The 25,424-nt window shown below is 39.6% G+C and overlaps 1 protein-coding gene across 6 annotated transcripts in view; it reads left to right on the top strand.

Annotated features, from left to right (window-relative positions):
* Nucleotides 1–25,424, top strand: part of AP2B1 (adaptor related protein complex 2 subunit beta 1) — a 124,590-nt gene that overhangs the window by 56,751 nt on the left and 42,415 nt on the right. For 5 of the 6 annotated variants that reach the window (XM_089901057.1, XM_089901052.1, XM_089901053.1 and 2 more), the window contains 5 exons: nucleotides 1,500–1,759; nucleotides 7,719–7,911; nucleotides 20,048–20,089; nucleotides 20,937–21,083; nucleotides 24,003–24,148. In XM_089901057.1, the coding sequence (XP_089757183.1) occupies nucleotides 1,500–1,759; nucleotides 7,719–7,911; nucleotides 20,048–20,089; nucleotides 20,937–21,083; nucleotides 24,003–24,148 (788 nt within the window). The remainder of the gene's footprint in view (nucleotides 1–1,499; nucleotides 1,760–7,718; nucleotides 7,912–20,047; nucleotides 20,090–20,936; nucleotides 21,084–24,002; nucleotides 24,149–25,424) is intronic. The other variant, XM_089901055.1, reaches the window with a different exon arrangement.

Genomic DNA, 25,424 nt, shown 5'->3' with positions numbered 1-25,424 from the left:
TCAAATACTACAAACATTTTGATATGAATAATACATGTATATGTGCATTTCTATTAGAATAATGCAACCTATGAATGTGATAAAGATTATCTTGAGGTAAAATTTACCATTTTTATACTGTATTAACTTGTATCTCAGTGTTCTTTATACTTTTTTGTTTTTAACCAGCACTCCATTTTGAGTGCAAATTAAATAATACATGATTAAGAAAATATATATAAAACCATCAGGGTCACTTCCGATATTGAGTTGAATGATACGTGTCTTAAATGGCTAAATTATAAACCAGTTCATCTGCTTATGTAGAAACTCATGGGAAAAACCCTGGCCTAGTTTAAAGAAAATAATTTTGTATGTGTTTTAAATACAGAAATTGAAATGGGACTGATTGTTGCCTTTAATAACATGATACCACTGGAACAATTCATGCGTAAATGAATGCCACTATATAGACATTCTGAGAGGTGGATACCAGGATATTTATTGCCACTTTGTAATGATTGCAAAAATAAATAGTAGGAAGGAGGGAGAAAGAGGCAACAGCCTAAATGTTCATCAATAGGACACTAGTAAATAATGATGCAGTGCTGCATATACAGTGGAAAATGGCAGCTGTATGTGCCAATATGGAAAGCAGCTTAAGGAGCAGTATATATACTATGAAACTGGTTTTGTATAAAATAAATATATGTATGTGTGGGAGCTCTTTGGTAAGATATATAGTGCACTGTTAATATGGCTATTTTGGGGACGGGGAGTTAAGGTGGGGTAGGGTTGGATGATGGGGGAGACTTATTTTTATATTATACATTTCTAAATTGTGATGTGTCATTGATAATAAATTTTTCTTAGCCATGACCATGTATAAAATTTTTTTTAAACAGCCACAAAAAAAAAATGAGACCACTAAATTCAAGTGTCACCCCTTTTAGAAGCACTTAGTTATGTGCTCTCTTTAACAGTTTTTTTTTATTATTTAGGTAATAGTACCTCTCATACTATATTGTAATAATTAATATTCTTTGAGCTCATTGAAGTCAGGCACTGTGTTGTCTCTATTTCCAGGGCCTAGCCAGTGTCTCCATAGGAGATACTTAATAAATATTTGAATGAAGAAAGAAGGTATGGGTGAAATATATGTAAGATGTGTTTCATGAATAATCCTGCTAATATTAAAGCAGTTAAAAACATTATTTTTATGTCCTGAGGCCATCGTAAGCAGTTGATTTTTACTGGCTTAAACTTTATTTTCTTTTTCCCAACTTCATTTTGAATTTGAGTCTTAGAACTAACCCACTTCAATTTATATTTAAATTCTTGGAAACATTAGAGATTACAGAATTATGACTCTATTAACAATATATTGAGTCTAAATATCTTCTTAACGGCCAGCTCTGTGTAAATCACTTCAGCATTGCCTTGATAATAAATCCAGCAGTTTGGCTTTCTGTATGGAGAAAGGTTACATTTAAACCTTCTTGCCATTGTCTTTTCATTAGGATTCTGATAATCCTGACCTTCGAGACCGGGGCTATATTTATTGGCGCCTTCTCTCAACTGATCCTGTCACAGCCAAAGAAGTAGTCTTGTCCGAGAAGCCACTGATCTCTGAGGAGACAGATCTTATTGAGCCAACTCTGTTGGATGAGCTCATCTGCCACATTGGTTCTTTGGCCTCAGTGTACCATAAGCCACCCAATGCTTTTGTGGAAGGAAGTCATGGAATCCATCGCAAACACTTGCCAGTACATCATGGGAGGTAAGCAGGTAAACTAGGTTTGAGTGAGAAGTGATTCTCTGTTTAGACAAAGTTGGTCTTCCTCAAGCTTTTATAGCCTAGAAAAATTTGCTATGCATTTGGCAAACCTACTCTACTGCCCTGGAGGCTTCATCTGAATACTAGTGACCACACACAAACAATGGGTTAAAAGGCCCCTCTGTGTTCTAATCTCAGGGTAGGTAAGGTTGTGCCTTTAGAAAATTGTGGTGAAGATTTTCTAAATGGATAAAGTTTGAAAGTTGCTTAAGTCTGCAGAAAGATGAGGCTAGAAATTTTCCCAGAGTTGAAAACTTGGTAAAAAGCCTGTACAGACATACCACAAAGATAGTGCACTTCAGTTCCAGACCACTGCGATGAAGTGTCATGAATTTTTTTGTTGTTATTTTTTCAGTGCATATAAAAGTTATGTCTATACTATACTGTACTCTATTAAATGTGCAATAGTATTATGTCTAAAAAAATAGTCTACATACCTTAATTTTAAAATACTGTATTGCTGGGGCTTCCCTGGTGGTGCAGTGGTTGAGAGTCCGCTTGCCAATGCAGGGGACACGGGTTCGTGCCCTGGTCTGGGAGGATCCCACATGCTGCGGAGCGGCTGGGCCCGTGAGCCATGGCCGCAGGGCCTGCGCGTCCGGAGCCTGTGCTCTGCAACGGGAGAGGCCACAACAGTGAGAGGCCCGCGTACAGCAAAAAAAAAAAAAAAAAAAAATACTGTATTGCTAAAAAATGCTTATCATCATCTGACAATGCAGGGTTGCCACAAACTTTGAATTTGTAGAGACTGCAGTGTCTGCAAAGTGCAATAAAATGAGGTCCGCCCATGTATACATTTAGCTATTTTTATCCTTTACTGTAACTTTGGTTCAAGCTTATGGATGAAGTTAGCAGACACTGCTTCTCTTATGCTGTAAAGCTAGCTGTTAGTGAAATAATGTTTGCAGGATTGTTTTATAAGAGCAGCCTAGATTCTGTGTAGACATAGTTGTTCAGTTGCCTGTACCTTTTTTTACCAAAATAAATTGTTCCATATCAGTAAGGAAATGCTATTATGAACAGACTGTCAGGTAACATGGAACTCTTGCTTTGTAGATAACTCTAAAATTTTAATTTGGGAGCGGCAGTACTCTAATAAACTCTTATAATGGGTATCTTGGAATCTTTTCAGAATCTCCCTTCATTAATTATAATAAACCTCAAATCTAAGTAGAATTTGATCTCTGAGTGGTTAGAGTATCTGCACTTGCACCGTTTCTGAGTGTCTCGTATTGTCTAATATAGGTGTTTCAGTGGTTCATGAATAGCCAGAGTGTAGGATTTATTGCTTTACAAATTAGTGTAGTCAACGTTTACAATACTGTAGCTCTGTTTTAACAGACTATGGGCACAGATAAACAAAAAGAAAAGGGCAGTACCCAAGAAAATGATTATTAATCTTTCATTAGCCCTTGAGTTGAATCTTTGGTTTTAGGGCAGTGCTGTGATTTTCACCCAAAGGAAACTTGTGGTTTCATGAGGATCAGGCCTCGTTACAGGGTGTTTGACCTCGTGGGCAAGCATATTTAACATTCGCTAGATATGACCATTTAACTTCTAAGTACATCTCCCAGTCTGTGCTTCAAGTTTTGATAAATAGATATGGACTTTCTGTTGTTTGCCATTTAAATTACCTTTCTCCTGATAACTTTGACCCTCAAATGGGATGGGGAAAGTGAAACAAATCAACAAACAAAAACACCTCTTCCTAGAACACAAAGAGAGAACCAATATGTAAAAAGAAGCACAGTCTTTTACATAAGGTCTTTATCAGATTAATAGCCTTCAATTTGTTACCTTCACAATTCCTTATGTGGTTTCTTTTTGGATGACTTTTGTCCATTTGTGCTTGTTTTGTGTTTTGTTTTTTTGCGCTACGTGGGCCTCTCACTGCTGTGGCCTCTCCCGTTGCGGAGCACAGGCTCCGGACGCGCAGGCTCAGCGGCCATGGCTCACGGGTCCAGCCGCTCCGCGGCACGTGGGATCTTCCCGGACCAGGGCACGAACCCGCGTCCCCTGCATCGGCAGGCGGACTCTCAACCACTGCTCCACCAGGGAAGCCCTGTTTTTAAAAAAGAAACAAAAGTGCAGAAAAATCCCCTTGGAAATAAATATGGGTATGTTGCTGCAAATGGCATGTCTGTAAGAGTACTGACATCACCTAGCTTCTGCGTCCTAAGGGTAATAAGTGATATGCCTCTGACATGAAATACGTTTGCACCATAAAACCTTAGAGGCTTAAAAATGCTTTACTTGATGAGGTCTTTTAAAATCACTTGGGAAAGGGAAAAGTGCTTTTTAGTTGAGTATTGCTTACTATATTTGTCAGCTGCTCTGTGGGCATGAGATGGTAAATAGTTGTCTAACTTGGAAATATCTCACCTTTTAAAAATACTGCTTGGATGACAGTTTTATGCAGTTATTTCCCATGCCTTCACAATGGGGAAAGATTTTCATGTTAGTTTTCTTGTGTCTTCAGTTTAGAAAAAATACATAATAACGATTTATCATGTTCTTAATTTGTAGAAACTATAAGATCATTTATTTCTTTTCATCTAACTCACTTTTGTCGTCTCATAATACTCTTAACTGTCTATTAGAGTGGAGGAAAATATGTGCCTATTCTGCCTTCTATTTAAAGGTGCTGATAAATCCATGTGTTTTGTCACATTTCCCAAACGGTACATGTTGAGAGATGATAGAATTTCACGGGCAGAGGATACCCCTTATGGAGATTTCATATATTTCTTGCTAGGTGTATATGAAATTGTTTCCCCTTTTGACTTCCTTATTAATTTTTGGCTTTATTTGTACCCACCCTCTCCCCAATCTAGATAGGTCTCCTTTTGGCTTCCTTGACACTTTTTCCTCCTAAGCCCTCTTTTTTTTAGATTGTTTTTTAATCTTTGCAGTTTTGTGTTCCTTCTCTTCTCTGGTTGTATCACAAGGCTCATTCTGAACCTTCTCTATGTATTCCCTTAGGCGGTTTATCTTCTAAGCACAGTTACCACTGATATATTCTGTTAAAGATGCCCTGCTCTTAGCACAGCACCCCTGCGTTACTCTGCTGATTTCACCTGAGGCATGTGTGTGAATTTCTTCCCAAGTTTACTTCTGTAACTCTGACTGCCATTCCCTTTTCCTTAGCTGTCTGTTGGTCTTCCCTACTTGTTTTTCTCACTTGCAACTTAACAGAACTGAAAGCAGCATATTATTTTCCCCATCATCCCTCTATATTCCTCTTACAAGGAGCAACACTAGTCTTTCACTTCTTCGTTTTTGTTTTTTCTGAGTTTGATTCTTCATTCTTCTTTGTTCAAGTGTTGTCAGAACCTACGTAGGGTTTTCGTTTTTTAAGAAAGCATTTGTTTATTAATGGAATTTTTATAGTGGTTGTTTAGTTTTTAAAAAATTATATAAATCTTAGGAAGCATACAAGATAGAAGGCATAACAAACACGTTTACTCATCACTCAGTTTCAGCAGTCATCAGTATTTTGCCAATCTTGTTTCATTCATCACCCCCACGCATTTTTTTTTTGAGGGAGCTGGAGTATTTTAAATTAAATTCCAGACCTCATATCACTTCACCAATGAGTACTTAGCTTGGTATCTCTCAAAGATAAGGACTTAAAAAAAAATCACAATATATTATCAAGCCAAAATTAGGGGTAATTCCTTAACATTCAATAAAACTGAAATACTTCCAGATTTTTTCAATTGTCATTCTCTATTCTACTTTAAAGTTTATCTAAGATTGGTTTTACTTTTTTTTTTTTTTTTTGGCGGTACATGGGCCTCTCACTGTTGTGAGATATATCATAGGATATTTCCAGCACCCCAGAAGACTCCTCGTGCCATTTTGCTGTTATATCCACCCTCCAGAGATAACCACTGTTTTGATTTCTATCACTGTAGATTAGTTTTGCCTCTTCTGAACATCATGTAAGTGGAACCATACAGCATTTGCTCTTCTGTTTCTAGCTTTTTTGCACAGTATAATATCTGAGACTACTCTAATGCCGTGTTATCAGTCGCGTGTTCCTATTTATTAGTGCATAGTATCCCATTGCCTGCATATGCCACAATTTATTTATATCTGCTGTTGATGTATCTTTGGGTTGTTTCCAGTTTGGGGCTCTTATGGAGAAAGCTGCTACGAATATTCTTATATATTTCTGTTGGTAGACCTATGTACTCATTTCTCTTGTGTATACACTTAGTGGAATTGCTGGGTTATAGAATAGATGTATATTTAGCTATAGGAGATACTGCCAGTTTTCCCAAGTGATTGTACCAGTGCACACTCCTTCCAGAAATGTATAAGAGTTCTAGGTGATCCACATCCTTAGCAGCACTTGGTATTGTCAATCATTTTAATTTTAGCCATTCTGGTTGATTTGTAGTGGTGTCTTATAGTTTTAATTTGCATTTTCCTGATGAGTAAAGATGGAAGTACCTTTTCATGTTTATAGACTGCTAGTATATCTTCTTTTGTGTCATGCCTGATCTTTTCCTTATTTTTTAATGAGTTATCATCTTTGTAGGAATTCTTTATGTAATGATTGAATGATTTGTAGGAATTATATATAATTTGGATACAGGTCTTTTGTCAGATGTCTTTTATGATTAGAGCTTTTTTTTTTTTTTTTTTTTTTTTTTGCGGTACGTGGTCCTCTCACTGTTGTGGCCTCTCCCGTCGCGGAGCACAGGCTCTGGACGCGCGGGCTTAGCGGCCATGGCTCACGGGCCCAGCCGCTCCACGGCATGTGGGATCTTCCTGGACCGGGGCACGAACCCGTGTCCCGTGCATCGGCAGGCGGACTCTCAACCACTGCGCCACCAGGGAAGCCCTGGTTAGAGCTTTTTGTAGAAACTTTTGTCTTCTCCAAGGTCATAGAAATCCTCTTGGTTTTCCCCTTCACGTTTATGTCTGATTTATCTCTAATTTTTGTTTATGTTGTGAGGTGTAGGAGTCAAGGCTCATTTTTGTCCCACGCAGCTATTCAGTTGACCCAGCACCATCTATTAAGATCATTTCCCCCTGCCTAGTCCATTTAACATCTCTTGGAACTCACCCCTTCGTTTTTATTTTTACAGTGTTGTGGCAGTAACGGTTTAGGTCACTCTTAGCTCATCTTCATGTCCATTCTCCCAACTTCAGTCCATTATATACACAGCTGCTTGGGTAATGTTCCTCTAAATGTTCATTTTAGTTCTTTGTTCAACAAATAAAAGTGATTGTGCATTGCCTATCATAAAAAATTGACTCTCCAGACCTGTTTTCAGAGTTGTATTTCCCTCATCTTCACTTCCCCCAAATTTTACCAATTACAGTGTCTGCTCCTGCCAGTATAATTTTTTCACCACCCCTAAAGTCAAATTGTTCATTTCTGTGCCTTTGCACAAGCTATCCTTTCTTTTTCTGAAGGTCTCTCCCTGATAGTTCCTCATAACTATGCTGTTTTTGAAAATCTAGCCATAAAACCATTCTCAGAATCTTTTGGGATCAGCCCCACCTGGTTCTGTTTTGCTTCTCATCTGTATCCTGTCATTGTGCAGACACACAATACTCATTTCTGCTTTTACACGGTGAGTGTGCTTTTCACTTGTTCTGTGAATGCTGGTTTTTTGTTTGTTTGAGTATAAGTTATTTGAGGACAGGAAATATATTTCCTTTTTTTTTAAAAAAAAAAAGATGTATTTCCCCAGAGTTCTCATTACAGTGCTCCCTTATAGAGTAGGTGCTCAATTAAAATTGACTGACTGATGAAGTTATATAGTATAAGAGTTTTTTCCCCCTCCCGTTTTTGTATATCTGACCTTCACCCCATTGCCTTGTTACTGTGTCCCAGGTGAAACTGACTTTTCTCTTTTCCCCTCTTTCTGTGTGTGACTTGCAGCACTGATGCGGGTGACAGCCCTGTTGGCACCACCACTGCCACCAACCTGGAACAGCCTCAGGTTATCCCCTCTCAAGGTGACCTTCTGGGGGATCTTTTAAACCTTGACCTTGGTCCCCCAGTCAATGTGCCACAGGTATCCTCCATGCAGATGGGAGCAGTGGATCTCTTGGGAGGAGGACTAGATAGTCTGGTAAGCATCTTTCTTCTTTCTTTTGGATATTTAAATTCTTTTTATTTTTAAATTTCTGGGGTTATTTTTAATTCTTGATATGCTGAAGAACTTTAAATTATTCCGCTTTTTAGAACTAGACCTTTCCTTGACGAGCAGAGCAATGTCCTTTGATAAAGGACAGGATTATTTTTTCTAGAGATGTAATTGATACTGTTCATCATTGGTATGGGATATGTCTACAAGTGTACATGATTATTTTGTTGTCCTGCCTCTGAATGGAACTTTTGATGTTTAACCAACCTAGTCACCTTTCCAGAGCTTATTATTGCTCCTGCTGCTTAACTCTGGATAGCCCCTGTAATTCCCCTTCTGACCTGAACATCGTTCAGATGACCTCATAGTGATCATCCTATTTTGAGGCTTTCAAACTTTTGCCTTTTTTGTATTTTGTTGGCTTATGCCTTGTCTAATTCCAAAAGGTTCATTGGAGCCATTTGTGTTTTTATTTTAAATGTATCTTACTTATAGTTGAGAAGTACTTCTTGATTGGTTCTTTTTTCCCCTTTTCCATCCACACCCCCCCACTCCACCCTGTCATACTTCCAATTTAATTAGCTTCCAGGATTCTAATACTAAAAGGCTCCAATGTCCAGAGTATCTGTGAATATGTGCCACCAGTGGAAGCCAATTAGTTACTGTTGCTGTAAAAGATAAATGAGAAATATTAAGGATGACCTTCCATCTGTGTAGAGAAGGCCAGAAAAATAACAGGTCTCATCACACGGCTCCCTGCAAATTAGATACTTAACTGTGGTGGAATTAGAGGGGCTTTTTTAGCTGAACACTTGAAAATAAGTTGTTCATCAACCTGATGACTATAAATATGCCCAACAAACTGATTTATTTCCCAGCATCAGAAATTGGAAGGCAATGCCATAGATACAAAAATATATGTTCTCAGAGATTACATAAACAAAACGACCTTACTTTCTGCTTCATACACTGGCATTTTCTCTTCTACTTTACGAGCAGTATTATGTCTGGGATTTATGCCAGCTGGTACAGGTACATTTACTTTTGGCTGACAGAGAGCCTAAGGAGATAGGGTTACCGTCATATCTTTGTGGGTGATGCGTTTTACTAATGGAAGTCACTGCTTCCAGAGTCTATACACTGACCAAGCTCTGGGCTCTAGCTAATGGTGACACAAATGAGCACTGCTTTTGTCTTCCTTGGGAATAAAAGCATTTGCTTTTCATTTTCATATCTCTAATGAATAGAGTTGACTGAATAGCTTCCTCGTGTGATATCCTGCGTTGCTATATAACCTCCTTAATAGACTCAGGAGACTGACAAATGAATATTGAAATATTCATGGAGACTCTCAGAAATCCCTTATAAACACTGAAATAGCTCATCCTGTTCTGTTGACACGTGAGCTACAAGTTAAATCCTCCCCACGGTTATGCCTTACCAACCTTGCTTATTTCCCTAGTGGTTTACGACATAGTGGACTTGCTGAACCTAAGAAGACAAATTAAGTTTGAAGGATGGAGGGGAGACAGAGGCTCTATATTTTGATGTTGACTGGCCCAGGATTCTGTCGTCTTGTTTCTTAACCCACTTTAGCATGGAAGGGAAAGAAACATGTTATTTCCATTTGGCTTTGTATCAGCTCTTGCTGGCCCTTAAAACTAGTGAGTTTTCTCCTTATAGTTTACACAGCTAATTCAGTCATGTGTCAGAATTCTGGCAAGTTCACATCAGATAGAAAAACAATTAGAACCTTCTCAGATTGTAGTAGCCCAAGTCACACATGGGCCTTTTTTCATTTTCTTTTTTTGCAAAGGATATTCTCTTTGGGGTGGAGAATAAATTGTTTTTATAATTGGATTTCAAAATATTATACAGCCTGTGCTAGGTAGGCCCAGTAATGTTTCTGTGTAACTCTAAATTTTAGCTTATTCTGACTTTGGGATTTAAAATGGTATAATTGGTGTTATAGCCCCAGAAAGTGTTTACATGCAGGTTTCTTCAGCTTATTCTGTGATATAAATATGTCCCAGAAATCAAAATGAGGAGTAAAAGCCCTTCTTTTTGCTTTGGATCTGTATGTAGTTAAATATATATCACTCAAAGAACCAAGATTCCTTTTAAGAGAACATCACAAGGAAGAGGCCTAAATCTGGCTGTGTGAAAGACGAGTTTCTGTGGCAGCAGTAGTCTATGCCAGTTTTAAAATGCTTTTATTGTTCTTACGTAAATTATCTAATTTAAAGACGAAAATAGTTCTCAAAGTTTTTACTTAGTCTATACAGATAGTGCTGTTTCTTGAATGAATTGTTGCCTTACAGCAGTGCTTCTCAAGCTAATGTGTACATAAATCAACTGGAGATCTTGAACAAGACAGATTCTTGTTGCTCTGGGGTGAGACCTAGGAGTTTGCATTTCTAACAAACACCCAGGTCTGTAGACCACATTTTGCATAGTAAAGACATAGAGTATCTGTGATCACTGTGAACCACTTCACTTTAGTGTTTGAATAGCTGTTGGTAAACCCAGATGCCTTTTTCTCTTGGCTTCAGTAGTAAACACACTCCTGGAAAGGGGGCTCCTACTCTGCCTCAGATTGAGAGAGGGCAAGAAACTCTTGAAATTATTTTGTTAAAGGTCTGTCTTTCACTCTCTAGGAAGAAGAACGTTGCTGGGTGTGGTAGAATTTGACCCAGGTCCCCATTTAAAATATGGCCTGGATTAGAGTTATGTGATTGTCTGGCAAGCAGCACTCAGGTTACGTGGGTGTTCATCTCAGAACAGCTCTCAGCAGCGTTTTTGCTGCTTTTATCACTGGTTTCTAACAGAACCTTACCCATAGAGGTCAGTGGTGTGCTGCTAATGAAGCGTGGCAGCTACTAACCTTTTATTTCAAGCTTTGTGGCTCTCAACTCTAGCTGCATAACTGGTATTTAAAAATATATATTGTCAGCGTTTGGACCCAACCCTAGAGCAATTAAATGGAATTTCTGGGAGACAGGACCTTAGACATTGGTATTTTTTTTTAAAAATCGAAGTTATTTTAATTTTGCAGCCAAGACTGAGAATATTGAGGCAAATGAAGCTCCAGGTGAAGTTAGGTAGAGATGTTACAAAATTGATCTTTAAACCAAGGCAGTGATTTCCACAGAAGAATTATATTTTGGTGAGCCTCTGGCACCTCCTACAAAACAGACCTCTCTGACTTTACCTTTGTTCTGCCTCCTACCCCTCCACACCCTCACCCCCTGACCCCAGGACATTTTCCTGTTGTGATTTGCTGTTAGGTGATCCAGCCTACCAGAAATTGGCCAAGAGTTGAATTTGACCGATTTAGATTTAGTTGCTCATTCCCAGGGTTCTTCTCACCCTTGCTCATGTTTCATAATTGGAGACTGAAAATTGTGTTGTATTTTGGATTGTCTACCCATTTTCTGTTCCTCTGTTTTAAAACTTGATATTCACTAGAGGATAATATTACTCTTCCATTTTCACATCCTGGTGACCCTCCCATTAGATCTTGTTTGCCCTCTTTCATCATTGCACTTGGGAAATTTTGAGATTTAGTGAATTGTGACTTTTCTAGAACTGTCATTCAGGAAATACTTATCAATTTATTTAGTCATTATTATTATTTGTCACAAGCTGCCTGAAGGCTCCAGCCTTCTTCCATCAATAATTGTGACTCATATATAACAACTGTGATTCTTGAACCAAAGAGAGTGAAGTAGGTATATTGCTATGATGTAAAAAACACAAACACACGTGCACACCATTCTCAGGTGACTCTTAGATGGTGTTTTTCGTTGCTGTTTGGTTTTTTGTTTGTGTTTGGAGACAGGTACCTTTGAAAATCATTGAGGTAGGCAGAGCTTCAAATTTTTAAAAATGTTGCTTCATCACAAAACTCATCAAAATGGATTTCCTACATACTCTTCACTTTCCTCCTTAGTTTTTGCTTGCCCTTTAGCGTATTCTCTTTTGCCTAAATGTAGATAGTTTCCTCCTTCTGTTAGTGTAAACTTAACTGTCACCTTGATGTGGAATGCATTCAGGTAATGAAACTCTGATCTGTGTATAGAGCAAGATAGTATACTATTTAAATGTTATTGGGGGTTTTGTTTCTTTGTTTTAGAATCAGTATAGGTGTCTTTTTATGCCCCTGCTACCAAATCTAAGAAACTGCTCATCTTGGGTAGTGTGACATTTCTGACGGTGGTGCAGATCCTTCTGGTTTGGTGTAGTGTGAGAGGTGACCCGGTACCCAGTATGTAAATCTTGCATACATGTTATAAAGATACACCATCTGCTAATGAGTCTGACATCGCTGAGGATCGCTAGAGTAATAATTGAATCTCAGTTATTTGTTGCCATTACTTTCAGACTGTCAGCAGACTGTCAGGCCTTTGCTAAATTACGGCCTTTTGTTTATCCAAGGTGCTGTGCATTATTCTATTTAGAAAAATGGTGCTATTGTGCATCAAGAATAGAAAGGAAGCATTATCCAGAGTGCCCTTTCTGTGTGCTGACGAAGGGTTTCCTGCCAGAGATATGTGCTTCAGTGTGCCCAACTAGGATGGAGTAGAAGAGAGGAGAAACTGCCTTTTCCTGACTCTAGTGTATGTTTTTCAGAACCTCCTACCCTGTTTCTTACAGGTTTTTACCTTCCAGATATTTCAGCTCATGAACTATTGTAGTAATGATTTTGAGGGGTTTTTTAGCCCGTGGGAAATCCATTGTACATACTAGTTTTGCATCTTCATATCTCTTCCTCTGGAAAAGAGTTGCTGTGATTTAAGAGCTTAAGTTTTAGAGTTGGTAGTCTTGTGAAGACAGTTTTGTAAATTGTAGCCTAATTTTGCCTGAAAAATTCTTCAGTGGATTTTGTTAACCACTGTCTTTTTATCAATGCATAGATTTAGTGAAGGCTGGCCTCAGGCAGTGTTGGGAATAATTACCAAATACTGAGTGCCTATTTCTGTGCCAGTCTCTGTGCTAGAACTTTTATAATTCCTAATCCTCAAAATAAGTCTGCAAGGTAATTGGCATTGGGTCCCATTTTACAAAAAAACTGAAGGTTGCATAGCAAGTAAGACTCAAGAGTCAGGATTTTGAACCCAGACTTCTTCAAAACTTTAAAGTTTATACGCACTTTTCCACTGTCCTGTGATTCCTCCAGTTTTTTTGTTATTGTCATTTTCCAGAATAGAATTCAGTCTCACTTAACTTTGGTCCTTCTCAGACTAGGGTACACAGCCTCTGGAGTACACAGCAGGGTACAGGGTGCATTTGAAGCTGCAGGATAAACCTGGTTCATCATCTTGCAGTGTCAGTCTTACTTGATGGTAAGGAATGTAAACACACTGTATTACAGCTTAGAATGTAAAATTGCATGAATGTTTAAGATAAAACACAAGGCTTGTTTGCCCTAGGCCTCTCCATGCTATACCTCCCAGATGCCCTGTGTGTGAGTTTGGGCTAGCTTATCATTAGGAGGCACTTGAAAGTTTGAGAAAGACTTTAGAAGTTTATTCATTAATGAGGCGAGGGATTGGATACGTTTATACATCTATCTCGCAGCAAAAGGAATAAGATTGCTTTCAGATAGAGCCACAAAATCCTGTGTTCCCATCTATTTGGTGGTGAATTGTGATACACAGGACATTCTTGTGCTGAAAACTGGCAATCAAAACCACTCAGACAATACATTTCCTTTGTAGAAAGAGCTTTGGTCTTGGGGTGGGAACGGAGGGGGTGGAGTCATTTTTTCCCCTAATTGGTTGTATTCATATGTGTTGGCAGTGTTGATGCAGATATGGTGCTCTAAGTCAGTTGGGAAAACAATTTTGTCAACCTTCTGTCCATTTTGTGATAATTTTCACCAATAAAATGATTCATTTCCAAATTGTCTCCCCAAGAAATAATACTACCATAGTGGTGCTTATATGGAAATTCATTCACTCAGTAAATATTTGAGTGCTTATTCCTTGTCAGGCTCTATTCTATGTACTGGGAATATAGTTGTGGCGAGTCCTTACAAACATACATTCTAGTGAGGGGAGACGAATGACAAACAAGTACATAGGTAGTAATTACTGCAAAGGAAAATGAGACAGGATGCAGAGCTTCTCCTGTGGATTTTTACTGCATTGAACATTGAGTTATATCTGACCTAAGAGACCGACAGTGGCCATTCTAAGGACTTTCTGTCACATTCTGTTCCCTGTCCCATCTCAGGAAGTAATCTATTTTATCTCCCTATTTTTCCGTTGATGTAAGACGTTTTTTCCTTCAAGTTAAGGGGTCTTCTGATGATTTTGTGTGATCTCAACTCATTTACGCTATTCCACATCAAGTCTATTCTCACCATGAGTTTGTCTAATAGCTTTTGCATGGTTACAGATTCTTTTCACCAATTTGATTAGTTATATTTTATGGTGCTTTTCTAAATAGCTTTTTGAAGATTAAATTAAAATTTGTAGCCTAAAACCATACTTTTACCTAGAAGATAGTGTGTGCCTTCTAAAATCTAAAAGCTAATAGGAAAAACACAGACTGATGTTTTTGACACCAGTAGGATTTTGGTATAAGTTTTGTTTGTGATCGGAATCATTGTGTACTATTTTTACATCATTCTGTTTTGACTCCTAACTAGCAGAGCTATATGACCTGAAGCATTCCTTAGACTCCCTTCAATTAAATCAGTTCTGGAAAGTGTCAAATAAAGGAGGTGATAATTCTAGACAGGAGCAAAGAAATGTGTGAGCTTAAGATCTACACCTCTAATTAAGAGAATGTCTTCAGATACTCAGCTCCAGTTTCAGAAGCAGACAGGTATATTTTAGACTGGTCAGATGGACCTCAAAGGGGCTAGCTAACCCAGAGCAGTGATTGTGAACATTTGTGGGGGGGTTGGGTTTTTGCATTTAATTTTATTTTTACTTGTTTATTTATTTTTGGCTGCATTGGGTCTTTGTTGCTGCACAGGGACTTTCTCTAGTTGTGGCTAGTGGGGGCTACTCTTCGTTGTGCTACACGGGCTTTTCACTGTGGTGGCTTCTCTTGTTGCGGAGCACGGGCTTCAGGCGTGCGGGCTTCAGTAGTTGTGGCACTTGGGCTCAGTAGTTGTAGCTCACGGGCTGTAGAGCGCAGGCTCAGTAGTTGTGGCACACGCGCTTAGTTGCTCCGTGGCATGTGGGATCTTCCCGGACCAGGGATTGAACCCATGTCCCCTGCATTGGCAGGCGGATTCTTAGCCACTGCGCCACCAGGGAAATCCCATGTGGGGTTTTTTGTTGTTGTTGTTCTTGTTTTGTTTTCGGTCTGCTTGGTGGCCATGTCAAGACTTTTCCTTTTCTTGGAGTCAGGCAGACTTTGTCCCTTACAGAACCTCAGTCTTGAGTTCTTTCTCTGTACTTCTGCTTTTGTAGCATGTTGCCATTGGATGAAGGTATTTCCTTTTGGTATGCAGACTCAGCTCTCAAACTTTTGACTCAGCCTGGTTCTGCAGCAGAGCTCATGCAACCGTGCTGAAATCCCTTTAGCCCATAAAATAAGTCACCATGAAATCACTACTTTCCATCCAATTACTGAATGAACAGTGCAGCGACACATCTCCCTGGTTCAACATGAACTGAACCTATTTCAGCACTACTTCAGGCATGATAAAGCACCCATTCTGTGGCAGTAGCGAAATGTTAATGTTATTCTTAGTGCCATTTAATGTGATTTAGATTGGGGGCTGGGGAAGCTTTACCACTAGCAGAAATTTTAGACTTGGGTATCAGCTATGGACCTGTAGGAAAATTCTGCTCAGTTTTCAGCATTTGAAGTGTTCTTTTCCTGAAATTGGCACCTCTCCTTCATCTTCCTATATCCTGATTTAGTTGGTCTGTAGTTGACATTATTTCCTTCATGGAGAAAATACCGGCCTCATTAAGGCAGTCCTGGGATTAACGGGAAATGGACAGCTCCAAAAGACACTTAAAACGTACACAGTATTTAGACACCTAAGATTGAGATTAAAGCCATGCCTTATGCCTCTGGCACTTTTCATTCACCTCTCCCAGCTTACTGGATAATAGATATCACTGAAATTTTACTAGTCCAGTTTGACTGATTTTGTACCCTACCTCATTAGTAAGTATTACCAAACAGATGAATCTTGTCTGACTCCAGATGATATCAGCAAGTGAACTGAAATGGTTAGTGGCTAGTTCAGGCCAACATGACAACGACATTGCTGTGTTTTGTTCAGCTTTCTCGCCTCCCCCCGCCCCTCGATTAATATCTGCATCAGCCTGCTTGTCGCTGTAGATAGGAGAGGCCCTCACTGGGGAATTGGCCCCCATCCTTGCTGACATCTCCCTGTTAGTTACTCTTGCCCAACACTGTGCTGTCACCTGTGTCATATTTTCAGAGAGGAAGATGATAACCTCCCTTAGAAACTTTTCAGTCAAAAGGAAAGATGCTGAATAAAGTCTGAGTAAGCTATAGTTCCGCTAGTTAGAAAACATATTGAAATTGTCCTTTCCTTTTGCTCTCTGGACATAGCACAGTTATGTGAACCTTTATATTTCTGGCTACATGTCTCTAACACCCTTTGGATTCTGTCTCTGTAAGATCAAGAGTTCTTGATTGTGGGTTGCAGCCGAGTTGTATTTGATAAGCTGAACATAAACAAAGGAGTATCAGAATTACTTTTCAGTTTCTCTTACATGTTTTTGAATAAAATTGACAAGCAGCATGGTGGGGAGGAGGGGGTGGGAGTACATTTAGATACTGTCCAGCTAAGATAATATTCATATAATACTCATGTATAATAAGAATGAAATCTAAGAAAATAAGGGCTATAAATGGGCTTTATTTCCTTTGGAAATAACACCACTAGTGAGTGCCTTTTCTCAATGCCTTTTATTGAGTGTAGCATATTTGATAATACTGCCATTTCTCTTCCAGTGTGTTTTTTCTTTCTTGCCGTCGAGTGCCAACAAGGCCCATAAAGAATTCCATCTCTTTCAAGCTTCAGTTGTGACATAGGCCAGAAGGGAGGAGAGTGGCTGGGGGGAGGATGTGTAAGCCCATCAGAAAGTCATAAAACTAAATCAAAACCAGCATCAGGACAAGTGAGACATTCTGCATCATTCCCTTCCTTAGAAAGGGTTTTTCTTGGACTTCCCTGGTGGCACAGTGGTTAAGAATCCTCCTGCCAATGCAGGGGACACAGGTTCGAGCCCTGGCCTGGGAAGATCCCACATACCGCAGAGCAACTAAGCCCGTGCACCACAACTACTGAGCCTGGGCTCTAGAGCCCGTGAGCCACAACTACTGAAGCCCGTGTGTCTAGAGCCCGTGTGCCTAGAGTCCGTGCTCCACAACAAGAGGAGCCACCACAATGAGAAGCCTGTGCACCACAACGAAGACCCAACACAGCCAAAATTAATTTATTTATTTATTAAAAATAAATAAATGGGGTTTTCTTTCTTCTTAAGTTCTAGCTTCCTTTTCAATTCAAGAGTTAGTGCCAAAGTAATTCCTGAGCATATATTCTTGTCTGATTCCAAATCATAGTTAATTCTCTAAGGCAGTGGTTTTCAACCTTGTCTGTACATTAGAATCACTAGGGCAGCTTTTTAAAATTCTGATGTCCAGGCTACAACTCAGAACAATTAAATCACTATGGCTGGGATTGAGACTCGGGCATCAGTACTTCTAAAAATCCCCCTCCTCCCCACAGTTATACACACGCAGGTGGTTTATTCCATTGTGTATCTAAGGTTGAAAACCATAGTTAATAGAACACAATTGAAGTAGTTATTAGTAATCTTAGAAAGATTGAATCTTACTCTAAGAAACCTCCAGGTTTTTGTGATGGAGGAATTGAAAACTAAAGACTTACCATAATCAGTTTGCCTTTGCAAACTTATTTTCTTTGACTTTTTTTTTTTAACACATATCTACCCTGTGCTCCAGTCTAATTAGACTACTCATTCTTATTCTTCTTTTTTTTTTTAAATATTTATTTATTTGGCTACACGGGATCTTCATTGCCGCATGCAGGATCTTCGTTGTGGCGTGTGGGATCTTCGTTGCAGCATGAGGGAATCTTTTAGTTGTGGTGTGCGAGATCTTTAGTTGCAGCATGCAAACTCTTAGTTGCAGCATGCGGGATCTAGTTCCCTGACCAGGGATCGAACCTGGATCCCCTGCATTGGGAGCATGGAGTCTTAGCCACTGGACCACCAGGGAAGTCCCTATTCATCCTTCTTGATCATGCTTTTATTCCTACTTCTTAACCTTTGTTCAGGCTATTTGAGAAATAACCTCCCCCATTTTTGCATTCTATAATTTCACACTACCATGTCTTTGAAGCTTCTCTTCATTATCCTTCAGCCAAAAGGAGGCTCTTCTATTCAGAACTTTCTTTTTTTGCTTTAGTATATTCTGTATGGTTTTTGCATTCGTGTTTTGTTTTTTTTGCCAGTTTGCAAAGCCTGGATCTTGTTCATCTATTGTTTTCCTCTCATTGCCCAGCATCTTTATAGTCCCCATAGTACCTTATGTCCAGCAAATGTGAGTGTGTGTTTGAATAAAAGGAATCTCATGCTTTTCAGATGTCATGCTATGGATGTGTGTTATTCTAGAAACAGGGAGAAGGTAGGTGTGTAATATCTTTTCTATTTGCTGTCATTCTTTTCCAGTTACTCGAATTCTTGGTTGTGATGACCTTTTTATCTGTATGCCTGTGATTTCTCGCCCCACGTCCAACCAGTAAATAGTCTTCAGGAACCAGACTTTGCAAATGTTGGTTCTTTGAGGTTTGGAGTGTTCTGTAGCTTAGTGCAGAACATGCTTATTCATGCCAGTTATGAAACGCCTGGGGGTTTTGTTCTGTCGTGGTGGAAATAAGTCCCATTATTTTTCAGTATATATATTATTTTTGAGATTTTGGCAACCCAGTTTTATTTATCTGTCCATTGAGAAGGTAATAAATCCCCTCTCTCAAATCCTGAAGACAAATACAGTTGTTGTTGTTGTTGTTGTTTTTAATACAACCACAGCCTAGAGCTCTCCAAGTTTCTACCACTAAATGACAGACAAAAAAGGAAACAGTGTTTTGTAAAGCAGACAAGGCATTTGGTGATTCAGAGGGGAATGTTAGATGCACAGTGAGAACTAGGGAAGTAGCAGTATAGAATCGTAGCACAAAAGCGTATTGTTTGCTTTCTGAACAGCACCATTAGTTGTGGGTATGTGTGTTTTATGTTTTTTCATGCTAGCTATTTTCAGCTTCAGTTCTTCTTTAATGCTTTTGTCCTGGAATTCAGGGTGAATTATATCAGAGCCCTGACGGGAAAAAGAGGCAGAAGTAAGACCATGTGGAATTATTTTCCTGTCACCTAGCTAATTGCATTAGTCTAATTCTCCAATAGTTAGCATCCTTTTAAATGATCTACTCCAGATAAATCACAGCATTTCTCCTTAGCTGTATTGACTGTGGGAGAGATTTGAAGAATTGCATGCCTTCGCATTTCCTACCCAGATAGGATATCTTCCTAACCCAGCCGTTTACTTTCTTAGGAGAGTTCTAAGCTCTAAAAATCACTCTTGTTCAGGCTATAATTTTTGAAGCTTGAAATTGCAGCTCATTACTGGTTTGGTTCCCACTTACTCAGTGGGGCGGCAAGTTTTGTAGTTCAAAACGTATTTTAGTTTTTCTTCCCCCCCCCTTAAATTTCCTTTTAAAGAAAAAATAAAACATATTCAGAACATTACGACTTAGAGATATAGCTTCTTGGAATATGTAAACTCTTTAAATCCTGTTTGGGTTTGTGCCTATGTACGCCAGTGGAAAGATTGGATCTGAAACATCCCTGAGATGTCCCAGCTCCGTCTTCTTTCCACGTTTTCTCAAAACTCCCACACACTATCACTTCCCCTACTCAGTTCCCCTAGGTTATATTTCTTTGCAATCTAGAATTTCTTTAGGCTTTGGGAGTCAAGTTGAACAGCATGTATTCCCTGCAACTTGGTAGAGCAATTTACAGATTCTGTATGGGCATCTAGTACTTAGCTAAATGAACTCTACCTTTCTCTCCTCTCTCTCCTTTCTCTCTTTCAGCTTGGCAGTGACCTTGGCGGGGGCATTGGAGGAAGTCCGGCAGTAAGTGCCATCGGTTTTTTTCACCATGGGATGCACTGCCCCCTGTTTGATGCCTTTCCTATGCACACGTTCTCAGACCAGCCACTGCTGCTATCTAGCCCTGTACACCAGAACCTCTGTAGCAGTGTATGAAGAGTAGAAAGTAGCGTAGGGTTACTTGGAATCTTTGGGACCATACACCACATGTGGTGTAGGGGTCTCTTTAGGGATTGGCACTCTGGTGTCTACAGAGTTCTTTGTCTTCCTGACATTAAAGGGCTAAAGGAAATGGAACCTCCGATCTTGACGAGAGAATACTCTTTTCTGTCGTCTAGAAAGAGCTTGAGCGTCAGCTGGACTCAGAGTGAGACTCTCCTCGTACGTGAGTTAGGGGGGTGTGAATATCCATCACCCCCAGGAGAGTTTCCTACTAGATATTTATGCCTAAATGGGGAAATAAGACTTGCCTGGGCCCAAGTGGAAATGGAACTGCTGTCTAAGTTGGATGCTTCTCCTTCTTCCTATAGAAACAGATTCCCCCTTCATTAGGGTACCTGTAGGCCTTTTGCACAGAATCATGGAAGCTAAAATTGGAAACAAACATAAAAAACTGGATCACTGTGTTCCTGATCCTACTGATTACTCTCTTGATAGAACTTCTAAAGAGTGTGTGTATCTTTTCAATGATGAAAAATAACCATGATGATTTGAAGGACAAAGAATATACGAATTAAACGCCTAAGAATATTGTAATTATGGTGTGTTCTTATTGATTTATCAATACTATTAAAATATATAGCAACATTTTAAGGACTATTAATGAGTTCTTTCTGATCTCCCTGCTCCCCTTCCCTTTTATTCCCTGCAGGTGGGACAGTCCTTCATCCCATCATCAGTGCCTGCAACCTTTGCTCCTTCACCTACTCCTGCTGTGGTCAGCAGTGGTCTGAATGACCTATTTGAACTCTCCACGGGGATAGGCATGGCACCTGGTGGATATGTGGCTCCTAAGGCTGTAAGTAAAACAACACTTTCTTAGTGGACAGGACCTGAATTATTTAGCATCTGACATTTGTGTTACTCTCACTGATAATAAATCCAAGGTTGGGGCTCTTTTTCTAGAGGATTTACGAGGAGGATGAAAGGCGGCCTTAAACCTAGCAATAAGAAGCACCATAGCATCCTTATTAACCATTTGTATAATTAGACTTAAAATTGGAAATAGTAAGCATTTAGTATTTGTTCTCTAGTTTAGAAATATTGCCTAGCTTGTCAACAGGGAAGTCAGTCTAGTGTAGATCTGATATGCAGAGCAACAGCAGGAGGAAAGAGACATAATAGAGAAGTAACATTTTACTTTGCATTCTTTCCACTCTCCTTTTTCCATTGGTACTGCATATGGATTCTAGAGTGCCATTGCTCAGATTTGGTTTTCATGCATTTTACTACACCTTTTTAGAGTTTTGATTTAGGTTAGTGTCATTGGTGTCCCTCTAGTCTCAGCCTCACTTGATGTCATGCTCAGATTGAAATTCAAAAGGGGAAGGGGAAACTCCCTGTAAATGAAGCATATTTCGGCCCTTGGGAATAGTGCCTTCCAGGCTAAGCTAGGTTTCTTTTAATTTTGCCTTTCTGAGGGGCAGCACGCCTGGCTGCTTTCTGAATTCTCTGCCTGCTCAACCAGTTCGGTGTGGGGGATCCCTGCTGCAGATAGTAAACCAGTTGTCCTTCGCAGGAGCCTTGTCTTTGTGTACACACCCATTACATAGAGTAACCAGAAATATGATTCAAAACTGAGCTATAGTGTTTTGGCACAGCTTAGTAGCTTTGTTGTAAGGGTACTGCATTGGATATTATCCCCACAGACTTTTAATTGATTAAGAGATTATGCAACGTACTTGTTTACTAACATTACAGTAATACCTAGAAATGACAAATTTAAATAATGTAGAAAGATCAGGTGGAAAATTAAGTTTCCCTCTGTCCCCACTTCCCCATAAGTAGCCACTATTAACTTTTTCTGTGTCCTCTCAGGAGAAAGATCATGCATATACCTGTATGTTTGTATCCTTTAAATACTGTCAGTGGGATATACTGTTTTGCACCTTGTTTTTTCTCTACCACAGTCTTTTGAATGGCTGTATCCACTTTATTGATGTGTGCCACAACGTATTTAATCTTTCTCCTGGTGATGGACATTTAGGTTATTCATCTAGTCCTATCCCCGCCCTCTTTTTTGTTATTATGATGTTACCATGAACATTCTTGTTTATGTGTATCATGGTGTATTTTTGTAAGCATATCTATAGGATAAACTTGGAATGTGCTTGATCATTTAAGCATTTAAAAATAGACATTACAGGGGCTTCCCTGGTGGAGCAGTGGTTGAGAGTCCGCCTGCCGATGCAGGGGACACGGGTTCGTGCCCCGGTCCGGGGGGATCCCACATGCCGTGGAGCCACTAGGCCCGTGAGCCATGGCCTCTGAGCCTGCGCGTCCGGAGCCTGTGCTCCGCAGTGGGAGAGGCCACAGCAGTGAGAGGCCCGCGTACCGCAAAAAAGAAAAAGACATTACAGGGACTTCCCCGGTGGTCCAGTGGTAAAGAATTCGCCTTCCAATGCATGGGTCGTAGGTTCGATCCTTGGTTGGGGAACTAAGATCCCATATGCCACCAGACAGCTAATCCCACGCACCACAGCTACTGAGCCTGCATGCAACAACTACTGAGCCCGCGCACCTCAACTAGAGAGCCCATTAGCCACAGACTACAGAGCCCATGCGCTCTGGAGCCTGTGCTCCACAACGAGAGAGAGATCAACACACCACAACTAGACAGAAGCCCACGTGCCACAGCGAAGAGCCCGCGCAGCAACAAAAAGATCCTGCTTGTCACAACGAAGTTCCTGTGTGCTGCAACTAAGACCCAACGCAGACAAAAATAAAACAAATTATTTTTTTAAAATAAGACATTATCAGCTTACCCTCCAAAAAGGTGACATCAAATTGTGTTCTCCAAAGCAGAATGTAATAGTGCCAGATTCCTTATATTCTCCTTCACTGAGTATTACTGACTTTTTGAATTTTTGACCCTCTGATAGATGAAAAATAGTATCTTGTACTATTAAATAGTGTCATTTTCTTCTTTTCTTTTTCCTTTTTTTCCTGTAATGTGGTTGAGTATATTCTCATGTTTACTAGCCACCCACTGACTAATGGGTATTCTGTCTTTAGTCAGGACAGTTCATGAATTCCTGTTGGTTTATATATGTATAGATATATGTAAACTGGTACACTCCAGGAGTATCACAGATTCTGGGGCCAGAGGTGGGTCACGAATGAATTATATAGAGAAAATAGGCATTCAGATTACTTAAACGACATCTGAATACTTACTATTTCCCAGAGACTATAACGAGAGTTAAAAATATACATAAGACATGGTCCTTGCCCTTAACAGATTACTGATAAGGAATTTGGTAATGATTTTTAAAAGTCTTCAAATATTGTAAACATGCGATTTTCATTAGATCAGTTTTTTTCCCCTTTTAAGCCTTTTACCAAAGCTGCTAACCAAAGAAACCCCATGTTATGCTCATTGGAATTTCTCCTTTCGCCATGGCTACCCATAGACTATTTTGGGGTTTGTTTTTCTTTTTTTGTTTGTTTTTGGCTTTGGTTTTGGGTTGGGTTTTTGTTTTGTTTGCTTGGGGTTTTTTTGTTTGGTTTTTGATTTTGGGTGGGTTCTTTTTGGTTCTTAAATAGTTGAGAATGATCTCAAAATTCAGCAAATATGACTTTATCCGGAGCCTTTTGCATTTGGCTTGGTATTTATGGTATAAAAATCACCTTAGTTGCCTAAGGAAGTGAAATCTTAATTTCATCTTTATTCAGAAGCGTCCTGTCTGGTTTCATTGGGCTTTGTACCGTGTTTCAGGTCTGGCTGCCTGCAGTAAAGGCTAAGGGCCTGGAGATTTCGGGAACATTTACTCACCGCCAAGGGCACATCTATATGGAAATGAACTTCACCAACAAAGCTCTGCAGCACATGACAGACTTTGCAATTCAGTTTAACAAGAATAGGTAAGAAATCTGAGTTCCCCAGCTCAATCCTGACACGGCAGTGTACTTTGTGTCCAACAAGAGAGTGTTCTATTTAGCAGTGGGTAAAAACTCTCGTGTTGGCAGATGTTTGATGTAGAGTGAGTGGAGGCTCTTGCACATCTGTTCAGTGGTCAGCTTCAACACTGGAGGCACTAGGGAATTTTGCTGGGAAAACTCATCCATATGGAATAAGAAAACTGTCTTTGCCATTATAATCATACCTTTTCTATAATGTTTTGTAAATGAAATCATGTAGTATGGAGTCTTTTGCATTTGGTTTCTTTCACTTAGCATAATGCTTTGAGATGTTTCAGCAGTCTGTTCTGTTTTACTGAGTAGTACTCCATCGATGCTTATACGGTGACTTGTTTACACTTTCACCAGTTGGTGGAACTGGGGGTTATTTCCAGTTTTATCTTTTTTGACTAAAGCGCCTGTGAATATTCACGTACAGGTCTTTGTGTGGATATATGTTTTCATTTTTCCTGGGTAAATACCTAGCAGTGGTATTGCTGGGTCACATGGTAATAAGTGTGAATGTTCCAGCTGTTCCATACTCTTAACAGTGCCAGCCATGCTTATACATGTATAGTAGTATCTCATTTTAACTTGAATTTCCCTAATGACTAGTGATATTGAGCATTCTTTTCATAATCTTATTGACCATTCTTATATCTTCTTTGGTGAAGTATCTGCTCAGATTGTTCCTTTTTCTTTTTAATTGATTGTCTTATTATCAAGTAATAAAGTTTTTTATATATTCTGGATACAAGTCCTTTGTCAGATATGTCTTGCAAATATTTTCTCCCAGTCTGTGGCTTGCCTTATTTTCTTAACAGTGTTTTTCAAAGAACAAGTTTTTTATTTTTTGTTTTATTTATTTATTTATTTTTTTAAGGGGGATTGCAATTGACACATATACACTGTTGTTTTGTTTTTTTTTTTTGGCTGCATGGGGTCTTCGTTGCTGCATGCCAGCTTTCTCTAGTTGCCGCGAGCAGAGGCTACTACTCTTCGTTGAGGTGTGCGGGCTTCTCATTGCAGTGGCTTCTCTTGTTGCGGAGCACGGGCTCTAGGCGTGCGGGCTTCAGTAGTTGTGGCATGTGGGCTCAGTAGTTGTGGCTCTCAGGCTCTAGAGCACAGGCTCAGTAGTTGTGGCTCACGGGCTTAGTTGCTCCGCAGCATGTGGGATCTTCCTGGACCAGGGATTGATTGAACCTGTGTCCCCTGCATTGGCAGGAGGATTCTTAACCAC

This window comes from Delphinapterus leucas, chromosome 19 (assembly GCF_059928025.1).
Source record: "Delphinapterus leucas isolate spDelLeu-1000000601 "Yukka" chromosome 19, BTC_Dleu_Yukka2, whole genome shotgun sequence".
NCBI classification, from domain to species: domain Eukaryota; kingdom Metazoa; phylum Chordata; class Mammalia; order Artiodactyla; family Monodontidae; genus Delphinapterus; species Delphinapterus leucas.
Note: the sequence above shows the minus strand (reverse complement) of the source record. Positions and strands in the feature narration are given on the sequence as shown.